Here is a 15,311-nt window from a genome sequence, read left to right on the forward strand (position 1 = left end):
GGCGCAGGCAGCAGGTGGCGGAAGTGTTCCACAACACCAGAAAATGATCTGCAGAAGAAGAAACACTTGCTCTGTGACGTCGAATATGTGCGCCGGTACCGCCACACGTGTTGTTTCCATGGACGTTTGAGTGCTTTAGGTTGGGAGAGTGTGATATTTCTGTGTTAGCGTAAAAGTGTAAAACCGCCGCGACAAACATGGGGAAGAAGCTCAAAGTTGGAAAGACCCGAAAAGACAAATTCTACCACCTGGCCAAAGAAACAGGTAGCGTACCGCCCGGAGAAAAGACAGCTGTGAGACTGTATGCACTGAGGTGGATACTAGCATTAGCAGGACTGCTAGCTCACTCGGTAACACCAAAAGAAGCGCACTGCAGGGGGATTTTTCCAATGTCAGCTGTCTAACAACATCTTGTCTTTTCAGGTTATCGATCTCGTTCATCCTTCAAACTCATCCAGCTCAATCGTAAATTTCAATTTCTACAGAAAGCCAGAGCTCTGGTCGATCTGTGTGCTGCTCCTGGAGGATGGTGAGCTGCCTGTCAATACCCCGTCAGATGATAATTAGATTGGGTCAAGAGTTAAAAGCACCCCTGCAATAACGATACTGGACAGTGTGTTAGAAGTACTTCCAAAAAGACTTCTTGTAAACCTAGTATGAGGTCAAACTGTACACTTCTATTGATTTAAACACTTGTTTATACACTCGTAACGTTACCTTATGGGATACTATAGTGTGTATTTGTGACCTCTGCACCTCATGAGTAATGTGTTTACATGGTTGCTACTATATAAACTCTCAGCAGTGGGCTGGATCGTCAGAGTTTTTTTTCCCTTTCTGCCTGGACTGATATAATGTCAACCTGGGACAAAACTTTAATTTCAATATTTTCCCTGACTTAGCCACTCTGATTAGCTCTTCTTCTTTACCTGAGTTTAGTCTGTGGAAACATCAGGTTTAAATGTTGGTTTTGCACAATAAACCTTTCATCATCTGGGACATGAAGCATACATCACAAAATTATAGGTTGTAGAACCAAAACCTTAGTAATGTACAGAGCGTTGAGGTCACAAACCAGACTGTGTTTGTATGCTCTGAGACGGATGATTGAAATATGTGCTGTGGAATGAAAACACTCATTATTCAAAATCTCCTTTCAGGTTGCAGGTGGCGTCCAAGTTTATGCCAGTATCAAGTCTCATTATTGGTGAGTCCATCTGTTTTTTTAAATCTTGCTATTAGCAATCATTTACATGATTTGTTAAGATCTTAGATTAAAATGTATCATTGAGTACACCAAATAGAAAAGTAAGGCGTACCAGTTTAAGTAAGTAAAATGTTCACCTGTCCCCCTGATTTTAAATTTGGTTGTTTTTTTGTGGCTGGTTGGTTTTGAAATAGCCCACATTTCAAATGCATCTAATCTTGATGTCTGAAAAGTTTTTAAAAGAGTGTTTACTCCTGTCCTGTCAGGTGTTGACCTGGTGCCCATCAAGCCCATCCCCAACGTGGTAACGCTGCAAGAAGACATCACCACTGACAAATGCCGAACGGTGAGGCGTCACACTGAAGGGAGACAGACATCGCTGTCCTGGCTGCTGAATAACTGATATGATGGTCTCTTAAATGACAAATAGTAAGATAGTTCTTATCAAGGATTTGTTAAGTGAGATACCATCTGTCTCATATGCAGGCTTTGCGAAAGGAACTGCAAACTTGGAAGGTCGACGTTGTGTTAAACGACGGAGCCCCAAATGTGGGAGCCAACTGGCAACATGACGCCTTCTCACAAGGTGGGTGCCGCCGCTGAAGCAAAGGTTACAAAACAATGAACACTTAAAGCACACACAACATTTTAGCACAGCATTTGCACGTATGTAGTTTGATAGGAAAATTGAATGTGTCTTTACCATTATTTCCTCAAGTGTGTGTGTGTCTCACGTCCCTGTGTAGTTTATTAGAGGAACCTGTCATGATTTTCCACTGTCTCACCTTGTTCCCTGCTTCACCTCTAGCTCATTTGACCCTCATGGCCCTGAAGTTGGCCTGTGACTTCCTAAACAAAGGTGGCACCTTTGTCACCAAGGTCTTCCGCTCCAAAGACTACCAGCCACTGCTTTGGATCTTCCAGCAGTTCTTCAAGAAGGTGCAGGCCACCAAGCCGCAGGCATCCAGGAATGAGTCTGCTGAGATCTTCGTCATCTGTCAGGGTCAGTGGCGGCGACAGACTGCTGTTTGTGATGAGAAGAAAACCGTTAAACCTACATACATCTGAACCACATTTTTTGCTTTGTTTGTTGTTTATTAGGCTACCTTGCCCCCGACAAAATCGACAATAAGTTCTTTGACCCTAAACATGCGTTCAAAGAGGTGGAGGTGCAGGCAAAAACTGTGAGGGACCTGATGCCTGTAAAGAAAGCAAAGGCAAGTACACAGCATGATCCAATATTAGTTGAGCAGTATGGAGTTAACATTTGACTCCAGATATATTATGCGTTATTGACCGAGCTGCTGCTGTCTTGTCACAGGCGGAGGGATACACAGATGGTGATATGACACTTTACCACAGCTTCACAGTGACGACCTTTCTGAAAGCTGACAACGCTATTGACTTCCTGGGCAAAGCCAGCGCGGTGAGATCTCTCTGCTATTTAACTTGTCTAATGCTGGAAGTTCATACATTTTGAACCATTTCGTCAAGTTAGATATAAATAACAGCTGCAGGAGAAAGATGCTGAAGAATTACAGGGTCACAGTCCACTGTACAGTCTGCAAATATCAAGCTGTGGAAAAGCGTTTCCTGCATTGCTCTCACTCTCTTTACTTCATTTAGATCACCTTTGACAATGATGATCTGGAGTCTCACCCAGCCACCAGTGAAGAGATTAAAGAGTGCTGTCGTGACATCAAAGTATTGGGCCGCAAAGAGCTCCGGTAAGTTTCTATTGCTCACTGCCGAGGTTTGTACATCAGTAAATAAATGATAGCACTGGTAATAAATAGTGTACAGTATTAGTGACTCAGGAATGTCTGTTCTTCTTTCCTCCATCACATTTGCAGCCTGCTGCTGAACTGGAGATCCAAGCTGAGGAAGTATCTTGTCAAAAAACTAAAGACGGAGGCCAAACAGCTTGACAATGACATCACGTAAGCTCTTTACATACATTTATACAAAAAGCAGCTGAGATATTCTTCTTGTTTTCTTTTTCCCAGGCAGCTAATCAATAGACTCCTCTTTTGTTTTTTAGTTTAAGTTCTGATGAAGAAGCGGCTGATGCAGAGGAAGAACCGGACAAGGAGAAAAACGAGAACAAGGAGGAGGAGAACGAGGAAGAAGAGATGGAGAAGAAACTGGCTGAGCTGAAAGCTGAGGAGGTGGCTGAACTCAAACGGTACGACACAGGATTACTGTTTTCTTTCTACTCAGGATTTTATTTCATATTTTATTTTCTTGTATGTTGATTTCGTTATAATGCCTACTAACCTCCAAAGATTACAGATTTGCCTATTCCCTTTTTCCTACTTCATTCTGAATTTCCTCAAACACTTCTGATGGTCATGTTGAAGAATATCAGTGTAGTTTCTTATAGACAGACGAGGTTGTTAAGTATTGTTGCTGATTGAACGAGCCTTTTGTCAACCTGTTGCCCATTGATGGGGCTTTTGAGGAATAATGTGAACTTGGAGCTGTCCGTTTGACATTTCTTAAGTAACCAAAGTTTGTCTTACTCTTTTGTTCCATCAGGAAGAAGAGGAAGCTGCTGAAGGAGCGGAGGAAGCAGAGAGAGAGGGTGGAGCTGAAGATGGACCTGCCTGGCGTCTCCATCGCAGATACCAACGACTCTTCCATGTTCTCCCTCAGCACCATCAATAAGCAAAAGGTGAAAATCGTAGAGACACTTTGGGCTGGTGTGATAAAATCGTTATATGTAGATCTATGTCTGTTTTGCGCAGATATTGTCAGCTGAAATGTTTACCTGCCTTGATTTACTGCTCCTCTCTCCATCAGGCACTGGCTGATCTAACCAAAGGTGACATGCAGATAGCGGACGACCTGGTTGAAGGAGACGATGACCTCCACCTGTCTGACGAAGAGGATGATGAGGCGGATAAAATGTCCCTTGCTTCTGATTTAGACGACGATGACATGGAGGAGGTGGAGCAAAGGCAGAAAGAGCTGGAGAAGAAAGCACCAAAGAAGAAGTAAGCGGCTGTTGTGACCAAATACATCCCTGCATTTCATACCCTCAGAAATTAACGGTTCACTTATTCAGGTTTTCATTTTTCTCATTATTTGTGTTTTCCAGAGTAAAGTTCGCTGGAGAAGAGGAGGAGGAGGAGGATGAAGGGCAGGGAAGTGGCCTGCTGGTGGAACTAGAAGGAAAGGATGTGAAGAAGGAGCGAGAGACGAACCTGTGGTTCAGCAAGGTTTGTCCGCTTGTGCTCCCATTATGTAATATCTACACATTTCATTCACGTCATCACTGATGCTCCCTCATGGATCGTACCTGCAGATGAGTTGATATCTGTGCAACCTTTGACCTTTAACCCCACCATCCTTACAGGACATCTTCTCTGAGATCGACCTGGAGGGAGACGTAGAGTGCGAGCTCCAACAGTCAGAGTGGCTTCAGAGCAAACAAACGGGTAAACAGTTTCCTGTTTCTCATCCGTTTATTCACACAAAATAGATTTCCTTGATTCACTGTGATGAACAAAGGCGGAATAGTGGCTCTCATGAATCTGAGATAAAATTATGACAAATATGGATGTTTTACAGGCAAAGGTAAAAAGAGGAAAGCTGAAGAGAAGGCGCAGGAGGAGGAGGAGGAGGAGGAGGCTGCTCCGCCGGAAGAAGAAAAGGCGGCACCTGCACAGGAAGCTGTAGAGGAGGGTGACAGCGACTCTGATGACAGCAGCGATGATGAGAAGTAAAACCTAGTTTACTGTGGCTTTCTTTTCTGTTTTTTTGTTCAAAATATTAATAATGCATCCAGTTTTGTTCATGCTACTGACAGCTAAACTATAAGTAATCAGTATTTTGCTGCTTGTTTCAGGGAGATCTCCAGGATGAAGCAGGCCAAGGGGATTGGTGGGATGTCAGGAGCTGCCAATGAAGATGATTTCCAAGTAGTTCCTGTAGAAAGCACAAGTGCGTATGAGAAACAGCTGTATTTCAGGTGTTTAGCTGGGGATCTCTGTTGAAAGCTGTTGAACATAAAACACAGGAGTGTGACTTAATTGTGTTATGATCATGCAGTGATTTTTATAACTTCTCACTGTAGTAGAGAAGAGTAAACACAGACATGGATTAATAAAAAGTTGTACTTAAGAGCGGTATGGTACTTGGGATGAGTAAAGATAAAAAAGTTTAAGAAAAACGTATTGTGGGTTTAAAGGTTATCAGTCTGTGTCCAGTATTTATAAACCATGCAAATGGTTTATAAATACTGGACACAAATGCATATCTAATTATTGAAAAATAAACTTATCTGGCTTAATTTATTGATGCAAACTAGGTTATATAAGTAACCACGATGAGAATAAACTGTCCCAGCCAGTTAAAGTGCTTCAGCTTTATGTTTTTGTGTGACTTTGTGGATGTTTGTTGCTTCTGCGCTCCTCAGGTAAGAAAGCCAGGATCCTGGATGCAGAAGGCCTCGCCCTGGGCTGTGAGATCGCCACGTCGAAGAAGAGAGCCAGGGACCTGATGGACGGCTCCTTCCACAGGTGTGTGTTTGTCTGTGTGTCCAACTTTCACGTTGTTAAAAAGTTTCACAAATCCAGTAATAAATATGTTTTCTTTTTCTTTTTTTTTTTTTTACAGTGTTTTGTGTGAATTAGGTTAAGTTACACTAGATCACCCTCAGTGTTCTAAATTTTAAAACATCAGACCTTCAGTGACAAAAAGTATTTGGTCAGTGTGATCTCTGCCAGGAACAGAATTCGTTTTGTAAACCCCACATTAGTTGGTAAAAGTAATGGATTCAATTTTTTATGAAGCAAAAATGTATTATGTACCTGTTGAATAATCAGATTATACGCCTCTGCAGGTTTGCTAGCTCGGAGGAGCCGTGGGAGGTACCGGAGTGGTTCCTGGACGACGAGCGGAAACACAGGAAGAAGCCGGTGCCGGTCACCAAGGAAATGGTGGAGGAGTACAAACAAAAATGGAAGGAGATCGATGCCCGGCCCATCAAACGAGTCGCTGAGGCCAAGGCCAGGAAGAAGAGGAGGGTAAGATCAGGAGGGAGTTGCACTGGTGCAACAGCTGATGGAAGAATGTTGGAGACGAGATTGAAATCACTGGATCTGTTTGAAATATTTCTGTAGAAGTTCATCTGTTTATCTGTGACTTCTCCAGATGCTGAAGAAGATGGAGCAGGCGAAGAAGAAAGCAGAAGCTGTTGTTAATACAGTGGACATCTCTGAGAAAGAAAAGATGTCTCAGTTGAAGAGGTATGACATCAAACACCCCACATCAGTTCATGACACCATGAAAACCAACCTCTGCATCATACTGGCTATTTAAAAAAAAAAAATTAATCATTTCATCTCATCTTCCCCCCCCCCATCTTGTCAGTATCTACAAGAAAGCTGGCATTGGGAAGGAGAAGAGAGAAGTAACATACGTTGTGAGCAAAAAGGGAGCCGGCAAGAAGGTGAGACGTCCCGCCGGCGTCAAGGGAGCCTTCAAAGTGGTGGACAGTCGCATGAAGAAAGACATGCGGGGAATGCAGAGGAAAGAACAACGCAGTAAAGGAAAAGGTGGCAAAGGAAAGGGCGGAAAGTCAAAGGGTGGCAAAGGAGGGATGAAGAGTGGTAAAGGACGGAAATGAAGACAAATTTGAACTAGCCCTGCCTTTCTAACCATGCCTGGTCTTATGTTCCAGTTATGGAGCTTTGTGAGCTCAGATTCCTGCCACAATTTGGGCTTCTTGTACAGAGAAGCCGATGAGAGAGAAGCCCCTCTTTTTAGCAACCTTTGCTGAGGTTCCTTCAGCTCCTGGACACTTGAGATAGAGGGGTATTTAAATGCTGGTGTTCTGTGCACGTCTTTCTGAAGATGTAGATTATTTGCCTTGGAGCTCCATGAATGGAGTGGCTTCACTCAACTCTAAATCACAGTAAAACAAGTTAAACATAATAACAAATGGGTTCTAAGGAATTGTTTGTATTGATATTGTAAATATTATATACACATCTTTACAATAAATGTCTTGTTTTAACAAGTTGTTTAATCATTCTGTTTTTCCATTGATTTAAAGAAATGTGGGTTTGTTTTTCAGATGCTTAATTTCCTAATAAAAGATTTGGACTTTTTTATTATGGTCTGTGCTCATAGTATGTGGTCAGTATGAGTAAAATTACTGATTACTAATCACTGAATGTAACTTAATGTGTGGAGAAGAGAATGAACGACGAATTATAGACCAGAGAGCTTAGTCCACGATTGAACTGCGTTCGATCTCCAGATGCAGATTTTCTTTTCATCTTGTCAGAATAAATACAGTTGGATTGGGTCTTAAAACTATTTACATTTTGTAGACTCGTACCAGTATGAAGGCCATGGTGGTTTATGATAATTTTGGAATACAAAAATGGGATTGTGTCTCTGTTGAATTTAAATTTAGGTAAAAATTTCTTTACTGTGCAATTTGTTACTGCGGCATTATTTTACTATTATTTGACAGCTATAGCTAGTTTGTACTTTTCAGTTTAAAAGTGCACAATGTAGTTTTGTAGAAAAATGTTCATTATTGATTGTGTTTACTTGGTTAATATTTGCAGGATTGCTCTACACAGCCACCTCTCTGGTTTAAACAGCATTCTGAGTGCAGTGATGACAGTCAGTTCTTCTTTACTATTTAAATATTTCTTCATGACATTGGTAACAAATTGACCTTAAATAGTTTCAATTACATTTTGTACCTTTGTACTTTATCTGATTTTGAATGGTGGGACTTGCTTGTCACTAATTTAATTTTATATTTATTTTGTATGTAATCAATTTATTAAAATAATTGTTCTCCTTTGTACCCACGTTTGTCCTAAATAAGATGAGAAATCGTTGCTCTTCCAAAATAAATCATTCTAAGAGAAGGTAAAAGTTAAATCTAAATCTAAATTTGAGACTTTTGCTGGGTTCTGGGACACATGGGGGTTGGGGGGAATGAGCAGTTGGATCAGATTGCAAAACAGAGTTTGAATAGAGAGGTAAATGTTCATATATCCTGGGGGAGAGCAGAGCTGAGAGAAATATCTAAAGAGGGCTTGAAACAATGGCAGAGAGGGTGGGGAAAAGAAAGCAGGGGTAGACACTGTTTCTCTTTACAACCGCAAGTTAAAAAAAGAGGTACCTGCACCTTTCAGTCCCGAGGGATTCAGTTAAACTGTGTAGATTAAGACTGGGTCACTGTGGGCTGAATCACTCTTTGTTTATTGTAGGAAAACATGTGTCTGGTTTATGTGAGTGTTGGACTCCTGAGACAATAAAACATGTTTGGAGTGTAGAAAATGTCGGACAGAAAGACAAACACTGTTTGGTGGAGTGTTAGGACTTGGAGCTCAGGCTTTTTTCTGTTTTTTCTTTGTTTGGACACTGTGAGAACCACAAATTGATCTCCAAGGCAATTTTGCAATTCCTGCAATACAGGACTATATGAAAAATGTAGTTCATCATCGGACCTGTGGAGGGCAGTAATACGCTAAACAGCGTCTAAACTGCCGGAATTGTACAAGAAGAAGAAGAGTTGCATGGAAAGCGGCTCGGGTTTGTAGTAGCTTCATGTTATGCAGAGCTATCCCGTGTATTTTGAGATTATTTTGAGCTGTTTATTTAACATTATTTAGCTGACTTGGTCAACTTAGCTGAAACTACTGTTTTCCACCATCCACCAACACTTTGGTGTTCCTGAATCTGCCTCTCCTGCTAGCTACCTTCCTCTCTGTGCCAGGATGCGCCTCATTGTCCTGGCATGCAGTCTGTCAGTGGCAGCCATGGGGCAGCAGGTAGAAGACGACTGGATAGACCCTTATGATATGCTCAACTACGACCAAAGCACCAAAACGATGAGGAAACCTGCAGAGGTTGGGTGATGTTCAGTGTCTTTTGTTTTGTTTTTGCTAACATTGCTATCGCTTTGACTTCCCTGAGGCCATGTTGCTGTTTCTGTTGTGACAGTGTGTGTGTGTGTGTGTGTGTGTGTGTGTGTGTGTGTGTTTCTTCCTTGCAGCCAACAAACTACATCAATGTGCCAACCAAAAGAAGAGAGCATACTCAGGACCACAGCCAGCAGACACCGTGTGACCAGAAAGTAGAGTCTCTACAGAAGCGGGTCAGCAGTCAAAGGGTTTATGAGCCCTTTATTTTAAGTCTTTCTGTGGAGAGCAATCACAGGAATGCAGTGTATGTCGAGCTGTGTTTGTTTAGTTTCACTGAATTGACTGTCCAGTCAATATTTGACTTTTTTTTTGGTGCTGGTCATTTTGCTCATACCAACCCAACCCAACATATAAAAGGACACCAGACACAAAGTAAACAAATAAACAAGATTTATCAAATATTTCCCCAAAGGAAACCAAAAACTAACAAAATGGGGCTGAAGATCCAAAACAAAAGATGGGAAGGTGCGAGACCAGCCACACAGTGGGTCGTTGTTCGTTGCTCTTCCCCCTAAACTGCGTAATGGAAAACTAAACCTAAAACAAAAGCGATGAATAACTGTACCACCGGTAACCTCCAGCGTAAAGTAATGCAACAAACTAAGATATCAAAAACCCCAGCACCTGAAACACACGGAGGTTTAACCAAATCTGTTTGTGACAAGGGTGAGGAGAGAACACGTCTCATAGGTGTGCTGCTGCCTGTGTGTGTGATCTTCATCTCCTCCCCTGTACCTGCACTCTCTGCTCTTCTATCACCTCCCCCACTCCACCAGAGCACCTATTACACCCAGGTTGAGAGGGAGGAGGGTGACATGAGAAACACACCAAGGAGACACACGCACAGCAGAGGTACACGTAACAAATGAGAAAACCTGTGGTATTGTGCTTCTCTTCATTCAGATTGAAGAACAAGAGAAGAAGATCAAGCTCGCCTCACAGCAGCCTACATGCACTCCAGTGTTCAGGCGATTCCTGAGCAGACTCCTGAAGGAAATACAAAGAGTCGGTGCGGTATGTGGTCATTTCACAAGTGTTATGTGGCTTTGAATAGATATATTTTCTAATCTTGGATGCATTATACCAAACCTCCCATGCAATCATCATGGGGTTTAAATTTGGGGAAGTTTTCAAGCCCTGTTTAAAATTATTCAAACAGAATTCTGGTTCAGTATCAAACCGGTTCTCATGTTCTCACTTAGCACAGTAGAAAACATGGTATTACCATTTAAACACGTCCCCATTTCTCCCCAGCCCACTGACTCCACAGACGCCTTCTATGATGCCAAAATCAAGCTGTCCAGACAATCCATGACTGAGATTGAGATGATTCTGGAGGGTGAGGAGAGCTGTAGAACAGGGGCCGTGGACAATGCCATCAGTCACATACTGGTGGATCTCAGACCACATGATTATGAGGCATGGAAGTGGCGTTTTGAAGACACCTTCGGCGTGGAGCTTGACGTCGTGTTGAAAGTAAGCTGCAATTGCATTACTTTAAGATACCTCAGTCCTGTGCCTGACATTGTCTACAAAATACCCCTGTATTTTACAGTCATTTTACAGTCTGACTATCCACTTCTCTCCAGGTTTTTTTTTTTTTTTTTGATTTGGTGTAAATGTTGTGTTACCATTTGTTTTCCATCTCAAGAAACCAGTCAAGTTGCACTCTGTTTTCTCTGTCTGTGTTCCAGGTCGGGCTGTTTGTTCTGATCATAGTGACCATCATATGCACTGAGCTATGGTCAAAGGCGTCCTGGTTCTTGCAGTTTGGCAGACTGTTTCCTGCGTGCTTCTTCATCAGTATTATCTGGAACTGGTTCTACTTGTACAAGGTAAAGGAAAGCAGAGCCACCATTTTGCTGTTAAGTTTTTTTTTCTGTCTTACATAAGTTGGTAATATTTATATTGTTTTTTTTGTTTTTGTTTTTTTTTTTTCAGACTGCCTTTGCTGAACACCAAAACAAAATGGTGCAGATGGATGACATTGGTGAAAAATGCAGTGGATTGAAAAAATTTGATTGGACTGATAACTTGAAGGGTGAGCCAGTTTTAGCCTTTTCATCTACCTCCTTATTAAAAAAATATGATTATAGCACCTTGAGTGTATTTCTAGACTTGGTTCAGCCTTCCAGACAAACTCGGAGAGATTAGACTCCACAACAATTATGTAAAGAATATGATGATGCTTGTGTTTATTGTTAAACGCATCATATGCTACAATGACTTTATTGGTACTACCGCGACAATGAAGTTAGACTGAAACATTGCCATTTTTTGTCTCTTCTCTAAGATTTAGAGGATGCATGCTGCTGCATACAGTGATACTAAAGCTTTGAAGCAAGTTTTTATGCAAACTCAATTCTGTTGCTTTCTTGGCTACATCTAAAGTATTTGGTTCTTTTCTCGCAGAGTTTTTTAGAAGCACTGTTACTCTTAAAGATGATCCTTGTAAGAAATACTATGAAGCCATCTTTGTCAACCCGATCCTGTTGGTACCTCCAACCAAGGTAGGTTACTACTAGGACTAAGATTACAACTGTACTGCTTTGGTTTTTGAGTTGAGGATATAGAATGAAGCAATTTGTTCCTGCTCAACATCAACACTCTTCCTGTGTTGACAGTGGTAATAGTTTTGAATGTCTATGGGATTGGATTTGGCACAAACAAAGTTACATTTTAATTGACCTTCTCTGTTTAGGCTCTCTCGGTTACCATCGTAACCTTCCTCACTGAGCCGCTGAAGCACATTGGTGAGGGAATCAGTGATTTTCTTCGAGCCCTCCTCAAAGATCTACCAGTTACCTGGCAGATCCCAGTTTTCTTCACAATAATGCTCATGCTTGTGGTAAGGAGCCATGATAAAAATTCCACACATGCAAATAAATAAAATCAGACAGAGTTTCTCATTACTAATATATTTATATGACTCCTCTGCAGGTATTCATGTACGGCAGTGTGCAGGCAGCCTTCCAATATGGCATCATGGCTCCTTTCCGCCGCCCTCAAAGGGATCCACCGCCTCCACAGCTGCAGCAACCGAATCTTCAGGCGATCGAGGATTGTAACCAACTCGAAGCAGGGGACGCACCACAGCAGTTGCCGAGGCCCAGAGTCATTGGTGACCGATTAAACAGGAACCGGGTTCGTCAGAGGCGGCCCAACAGATCCAGGGAGCAGCCGGCCAAGGTGGTTGTAGAGACACTGCACACTGCTGAGGCTCCTTACAGTGCAGATGAGACAGATGCTCAGCAGTTGGAGGCGGAGCAAAATCTCTCAGCTGAGTCAGCAGAAGCAAGCGTTGATGCAAACACAGACCAGTCACAGACTAAACCCACTGAATCAGATTCATCTCAATCAGAGACTAAACTTCCGAAAGAAAAGGAAACCCTTTCTAAAGATGACTCCAGCAGAGACTGTGCAGAACCCCAGTCTCAGCCAGCAGAGAGGCAGACAGACGTTCAGGTGAGTTCTTTTTAAAAAGCATGAACACTAAATCTGTTAATTCTTAAAACAGTGCTTCTTAACTGTGATTAATCCTTTAAAGTACCCTGTTTGTTATGTCTTAATGCTTCAGCTTGCCACAAGCAGTAATGGGATGATGGATATTCACATAAATTGGTAAATAAGTATCAAATAATTAGTTTGATTTGTCCAGTGTTTTTCCATGCTTGTGAGCCTGTAAAGCCACTTACCAGTGGACACATTTGGTAGTGTTGTATGTACTGTATGTCATATGCATGTGATTATATGAATAGAGTTGCAACAATCAGTCGATCAATAGTTGTGTGAGACAAAATTAGTTTCCAACTATTTGGATAATTGATTAATCTTTCAAGTTTTTCAACCTTGAATGCCCAAATTGTATGGAGTTTCTGCTTTTCTTCATCATTTATGACAGTAAATGAAAAGTCTTTTAGATTTGAACTGGTTGGTTGGACAAAAGAAGTGATTTGAAGATGTCACTTTGGGAAATTGTGATGAACAGAATTTTTTTTACATTTATAGACTAAACAATGCATTGATTAACTGACAAATAAATCAATGACAAAAATGTTAGTTTAAGCCCTTAAATGATTAACACTTGATAACTATGTAAGTGATTATCAAGGTTAATGATGATATTGATCTTTGATTTGAAATACATTATACCTACCATATTTATCTTGTCTCTAACCATAAAATAATTGTCTAGTCATGGTTATTAATAAGGAAATTTGTGAACAACTGACACTTAGCTTTACCTTAAAAAAAGTTTAATTCAACATCATATGAGTGGATTTAGGTCACGTATATTTATTATCATTTGAAGGTTTGTAGCCGCTCTCTCTTTCTATAATGTAATGCATCAGGGATTTAAAGTTAAGCATTTGAGATATAACACAGACATTATCTTAATTCCTAAATCCATTTTATTATGTAAGTTATTCAGATGACATGTAGAGGGTAATGTTATATTGGTGTAAATATCCCTAAATCTTAATATGTTATACTTTGGTTTATGAAGGTATTATTTGCTTAAATAGCATATAAGTGTGTTTGTGTTTATATGTTTCTGATGTACACTAACTCACTGCAGGACCCGCCAGCCTCAGCAGAAGACAGGACAGAGGTGGAAACTGTCGGAGTTCCCGTTCAGGAATCATCTCCAGTTTTGGGGGAGTAGACGACTACATCTGTCAGAGCAGGAAGAACAGCCTCATCTGTGTGTGTTGCTTTTTGTTGGACTATGGAGACAATGATTCCTCAGATAGTTAATGATCAGGTAGTTAAAAGTGTTTCCAGCTAGCGTTATCTTGCTGCTGTGCGGTAATTCGCTACTGTTTTGTTTTCTCTCTGATTTTCAGCTCAGTCAGCTGGGCCAGGCTAAAACAGGTTTCAGTGAAACTGGAAATGTGTATTTGAAAAACAGCATTGTTTACCTGATTTGGTGTGTACTGACCATGGGTAAGAATCATGGGCTTATAAACTAGGTCTGTCTAGTTTTACTTACTACAACACTGAGTGAGGCTTTGAATTTTAAATGAAATATACATTTGGATTTTGTAATTTTATAAGGGATGAAAAACATTTTATTGATTATGTTTTTTTTTGCACTGAAATATTTTTGTAGCTATTAGTGGTTTGTATGTTGAAGCCTGGTTGTATTGATGCTAAAGTCAGTCCTGAACAACAGTGTCACTTCTTGTGTACAAAGCTTGGCAGGATTGCTGACATCATTGTTTTGGCACAGTGGAAAGAGGGAGTAATCAGTGAATTTCATTAAATTCATAAACTGATCTTTACATGATATAATCATGGATTTGAAGTTCTGAATCAATAAAGCGAAGTATGAAGATTCTGTCACAAAATTGCTGACATATGAAAATAATGGATTTACGTTGGTGTTTTTCCTTCATCCAGTGGATAGAAACATGACTTCAGATGAATGTGATGTTGCTTCATGCCTGCTGGATGTATAAACTGTTTGCAAAGAGTGTTTGCTATATCAACTTTAAAAAGTTGACATAAGCAACCTCTTCAACCAAAAATACCTCACCATGTACTTCTTTTCACGGTTCCTTCAGCCTGTTTTACTTTTTTTACTATTTTTTGCACACATCTATACAATAGCATTGACTGCTGAGGTTTGTTCGTCCACCTACTGTAGACTTTCTCCTGTAACACCATGATGATGTGCTGAAGCAGCATGAAGTAAAATACTAACTGGTTTGCAGCATACAGACTCTTAAAAATGGCTGTAATGAAATTTTGTGAGTACTCAACCAATCGAAAAGGGGCTGGGACAAAATAACGTCCCCTGAATATTATCAAGACTCTGGTCTCTGCAGAGTTCCGCGGCTTTACAGTGTTTCAATGTTGTCGATTCTTGTGTATATTTTTGCCGCCTCCCAACGGCAACTGATGTGTTTATCAGTTTTAAACATTTTTTTTTTTTTGGAGGTGTGCCGAGCATGTTTCAACAGCCACAACCCAAAGGATATCCATGTATCGGACCCCAGAATTATATCTGTCTAAAATATTTTATTGTTGTATCGTTTGTTTTTTTTTAGTGGTTGTTAAGCTGAAAAGTTGTATCATTAAGTGCAATCATTTGACTTTGGTCTGTAAAACAATCCTTACATTCTTACAGCTTATTTTAAAAC

At 40.8% G+C, this 15,311-nt stretch overlaps 2 protein-coding genes across 2 annotated transcripts; both read left to right on the top strand.

Annotated features, from left to right (window-relative positions):
• Positions 1 to 71: 71 nt before the first annotated feature.
• Positions 72 to 7,326, top strand: ftsj3 (FtsJ RNA 2'-O-methyltransferase 3). Its single transcript, XM_037115779.1, has 21 exons — positions 72 to 264; positions 424 to 529; positions 1,161 to 1,207; positions 1,474 to 1,553; positions 1,694 to 1,793; positions 2,016 to 2,210; positions 2,309 to 2,424; positions 2,529 to 2,633; positions 2,834 to 2,934; positions 3,061 to 3,147; positions 3,249 to 3,392; positions 3,746 to 3,881; positions 4,010 to 4,203; positions 4,308 to 4,428; positions 4,566 to 4,647; positions 4,781 to 4,931; positions 5,058 to 5,152; positions 5,628 to 5,730; positions 6,054 to 6,237; positions 6,365 to 6,459; positions 6,584 to 7,326. Exons 1-21 carry the CDS (start codon positions 198 to 200, stop codon positions 6,837 to 6,839), a joined length of 2,565 nt encoding a protein of 854 aa, XP_036971674.1. The 5' UTR covers positions 72 to 197; the 3' UTR covers positions 6,840 to 7,326.
• Positions 7,327 to 8,747: 1,421 nt separating this feature from the next.
• On the top strand, positions 8,748 to 14,875 carry clcc1 (chloride channel CLIC-like 1). Its single transcript, XM_037113790.1, has 10 exons — positions 8,748 to 9,090; positions 9,237 to 9,338; positions 10,069 to 10,179; positions 10,420 to 10,641; positions 10,860 to 11,000; positions 11,107 to 11,206; positions 11,578 to 11,675; positions 11,867 to 12,013; positions 12,106 to 12,630; positions 13,745 to 14,875. The coding sequence occupies exons 1-10, from the start codon at positions 8,959 to 8,961 to the stop codon at positions 13,829 to 13,831; spliced, it is 1,665 nt and encodes a 554-aa protein (XP_036969685.1). The 5' UTR covers positions 8,748 to 8,958; the 3' UTR covers positions 13,832 to 14,875.
• The last annotated feature ends 436 nt before the right edge of the window (positions 14,876 to 15,311 follow it).

The sequence above is a fragment of the Acanthopagrus latus genome, chromosome 11 (assembly GCF_904848185.1).
Source record: "Acanthopagrus latus isolate v.2019 chromosome 11, fAcaLat1.1, whole genome shotgun sequence".
In the NCBI taxonomy this organism is placed as follows: domain Eukaryota; kingdom Metazoa; phylum Chordata; class Actinopteri; order Spariformes; family Sparidae; genus Acanthopagrus; species Acanthopagrus latus.

What these genes read in the sequence shown, in the direction of transcription:
- ftsj3 (XM_037115779.1), top strand. Translation starts at nt 198, where the DNA reads ATGGGGAAGAAGCTCAAAGTTGGAAAGACCCGAAAAGACAAATTCTAC. An exon ending in AGTATCAAGTCTCATTATTG is followed by an intron (nt 1,208 to 1,473) that starts GTGAGTCCATCT and finishes CTGTCCTGTCAG; the next exon opens with GTGTTGACCTGGTGCCCATC. An exon ending in GCTTCAGAGCAAACAAACGG is followed by an intron (nt 4,648 to 4,780) that starts GTAAACAGTTTC and finishes GATGTTTTACAG; the next exon opens with GCAAAGGTAAAAAGAGGAAA.
- clcc1 (XM_037113790.1), top strand. Translation starts at nt 8,959, where the DNA reads ATGCGCCTCATTGTCCTGGCATGCAGTCTGTCAGTGGCAGCCATGGGG. An exon ending in TAGAGTCTCTACAGAAGCGG is followed by an intron (nt 9,339 to 10,068) that starts GTCAGCAGTCAA and finishes CTCTTCATTCAG; the next exon opens with ATTGAAGAACAAGAGAAGAA. An exon ending in AGAGGCAGACAGACGTTCAG is followed by an intron (nt 12,631 to 13,744) that starts GTGAGTTCTTTT and finishes AACTCACTGCAG; the next exon opens with GACCCGCCAGCCTCAGCAGA.